At 35.7% G+C, this 3,269-nt stretch overlaps 1 protein-coding gene across 1 annotated transcript in view; it reads left to right on the top strand.

The window, feature by feature from the left end:
* Positions 1 to 613: 613 nt before the first annotated feature.
* The window catches only part of LOC117411620 (Golgi resident protein GCP60-like), a 21,636-nt gene continuing 18,980 nt past the window's right edge, over positions 614 to 3,269 (top strand). Inside the window, exon 1 of the mRNA XM_034019291.3 lies at positions 614 to 1,017. Coding sequence (XP_033875182.3) covers positions 753 to 1,017 — 265 coding nt within the window. The 5' untranslated portion in view covers positions 614 to 752. The remainder of the gene's footprint in view (positions 1,018 to 3,269) is intronic.

Below are 3,269 nucleotides of genomic sequence, written 5' to 3'. Positions count from 1 at the left end.
TGTTATCAAAGCGGCCCAGAATTTGGGACGTTATCTAAAAACCAAAGCGGCCCAGAATTTGGGACGTTATCTAAAAACCAAAGCGGCCCAGAATTTGGGATGTTATCTGCAAACCAAAGCGGCCCAGAATTTGGGACATTATCTGAAAAGTAAAGCGGCCCAGAATTTGTGACGTAAATGAAAACAGGGGCAGTCTATATGTAAAACTGTGATTACATTAGAGATAAACTAATGTATCCTGTAACAAAACTGCAATAGCGTATATGTTTTATATTAAAATATATCGCAAAAACGATTATAGATATATGCTACTTGAAAGAAAAAAGTACACCACCACAGAAAGCCAATTCTTACATTCGTACATAACATGATAATTTATATAAAGTAATTCCTCATAGTTTGTAATATCAGTACAGTGTAATACCACATTATATTTTAATGGTAAGGTTGTGCAAAGCAGATCACTCTCTCTGTCTGATCACAATGTTAAAAATGCCTGCACGCTTTTCCACTCGTGTGACGACGTATTCATGTGACAGACATGGACCAATCAAAACGCGAGACTGTTATGCGGTTCCATCCCAAAAACCGGGCCTGTGTCATACCTCTCTTCTGCCCCCTTAGCTAAAATACATTTCGTATTTTGGCGACAGTTGCTTAGTAACCCAACAGTCGTCGTATCTACGCCACATCCCGGAAGTTGCGCTAAGAAGTTAAACGGAAGTTGGTACGTGGCTGCTGTGACACTCAGAATGATGGCGATGGAAGTACAGAGCTCAGACTCCAACAGTGGCAGCTCCAGCCGGTTAGAGGTCTCAGTTGACGGGCTAACACTCAGCCCCGATCCTGAGGGAGAGCTGGAGCAAAACGAGAGTCATGGAGACACGGTTCCAGAGAAGGGAGAAGGAGAGAACCTGTCCGAAGAAAAAGAGGAGGGAGAGACTGCCAAGACCATGGAAAGGAAATGGGGCTTTTCTCTTCAGGAGCTGTATGGCCTGGCTCTTAAATTCTTTAAAGGTATTTTTTTAACAAAGTGTTTTATCATACATTTTTGTTATTCTCAGTCTTACGTTTAAGGAGACAAAACGTAACTTTTGACATAAACGTTGCATAGTAATGTGCAGTTATGTTTTATTCAGTTGCGTATCCAACCATTAACTTGGGAATTGTCATTTAATTTTGCTGCTGGATTTAGAATTTGGCCCAGATAATTTAAAACTCAGATCACATTGTGATATACACAATAATGTAAACGAAGGCTTCATTTCATTTGTTAATTTAGCAATGTTTTGGAAGGGATATCTTACCTGTAATTCATTTTTAAAAGGTGTATAATTTTACATTTAACAATTCAATTAGTTTTCAGGAAATGTATTTGCAATAACTCAATGTTTAACTTTTTATGCATGAGTTACAGATATTCTTTGAAAAACTTATTTTGCAGAGATGCATTTTGCTATAGTTTGGGTATGCAAAAGTATGGCTTTTAGCTGGCAGAATATTTTGATCTTGAATGTTTCAACAGTGAGCCTTTGGTGTCTTATTTAGTATTCATGCCTGTTTGCCTCCCAGGATCTCAGGAAAGCAGGTTTTAAGGGGGAGGGGGAAGGCTTGACCCTGTGCAGTCCACACCTTTCATAAAATCAATTAGAATGGTTTTTGCCTAATGCTATTACACATTTTCAAATCAATCTAACTAGCTGTTCACAAATTAATAATCAAAAGCTTTCATAGAAATTAAAATATCCTAACATTACATATAGCCTAAAAAAAATGTTGACAGGAATTTTGGTATTGAGAAGCACCATAACCACAACTGTGAAACCTTGATTATCCAAATGTTGATTTGGTCTGTTTTTTGAACAGCCCCCATGAAATCCATCATGTTGTATGCAATGCTTTTCTGTCCTGTTGTCATAGGGGGAACTGCATTTAGTCCATCATGGAGTTTGGGTATTACAGCACATATAGAACTGTACATTTTTTCATAGGGGCTACATTGTAAATATTTCTGTGAAATGTACTACTTTTTAGTATCTAAGCAAATTGATTTAATGAACCAATAGGTTTGAATATTAGTAGTTTACTGTAATTTAACTCTGACTGCTTAAAATAACATGACCATTTCCTGAAACTTTGAATAGAAATTAGGACTCCATGACTCAATGTAGCATCCAGTTTCTGTCCCTGGATCACTAGGGGTGCACTGAAAGATTTTCTTGGCCAATACCCATATCCACCGATACCAATAAGACAGTGCAGGTAAGCTATTTGAAACTACTAGAACAAGGCACAGGGCCTGTATTTAAACTGTTTTATAATTATACATTTTAAATTAACAGATATGCTTTACTTTTTGTATTTATGACAAAATTAGCAGGTATTGTTTACTTATTGCATTTACTTCAGAAATACAAAGAATAATGTAGTATTGTGTGATTGACAGCAATTTATTTATACATTTGTTTTACAACAGTCACACAAAAATAACACTACGCATTTGTACTAGTAAAAACACTTCTGTAGAAAAAATATATAATGTGACATTAACTTTTATAGCCACTTACTGTCAAACATTGCGTATTATAACTTCGACAGAAGAAAAGAAAAATGTAACCTATGCAATGTCAACTACAACAACGTTAAATTCTTATTTTAAGCATACACTACTTAAAAATGCAGCCCAACTTAAATTGTTCACTTAATCAAAAACAAAAAGATGCCATAAAAACATCCAGTTACAAAATTCAGTCAAACTTGAATTTACTTAACAAGATGGCACAGTAATCAATTCCTGCTTCAATATGTCGCTCAATACACCCGCAACCAATGCAGATTAAGGAAGATAAACAAAAATTACAAAAGGTCATTTTGAAGTACATTGTCTAATAATAACTTTAACTATCAATGTTATTTAGGATTCAGCCAATTTTTTCTATTTTTATAAAAGAATCAGAATAATATTATGTCATTGAATTTAATGTATCATCAAGTCTGTATTGCTGCACACAACTCACTATGCTCTTTTGAGACTTACTTACTGCACAACACTGGGAAAATGACTCTCGGTGTTCTTGCATCATTGGTAAGCGTGCCTGACCAAACATTAAATTCTGTGCTGGAAGTGTACAATATCTGCTAAAATAACAAAAACTGCCACTAGCCAATTGTAACTTTTTTCCTTATCGGTGCCACCCCTAGTGATCACCAGAACAGTAAGATACTGTATCGATTTACAGTGCTACTGTAGTTAGACTGTGGTTTGCACC

Source organism: Acipenser ruthenus, chromosome 6 (genome assembly GCF_902713425.1).
Source record: "Acipenser ruthenus chromosome 6, fAciRut3.2 maternal haplotype, whole genome shotgun sequence".
Classification (NCBI taxonomy): domain Eukaryota; kingdom Metazoa; phylum Chordata; class Actinopteri; order Acipenseriformes; family Acipenseridae; genus Acipenser; species Acipenser ruthenus.
This window is presented reverse-complemented; position numbering and strand designations above follow the sequence as displayed.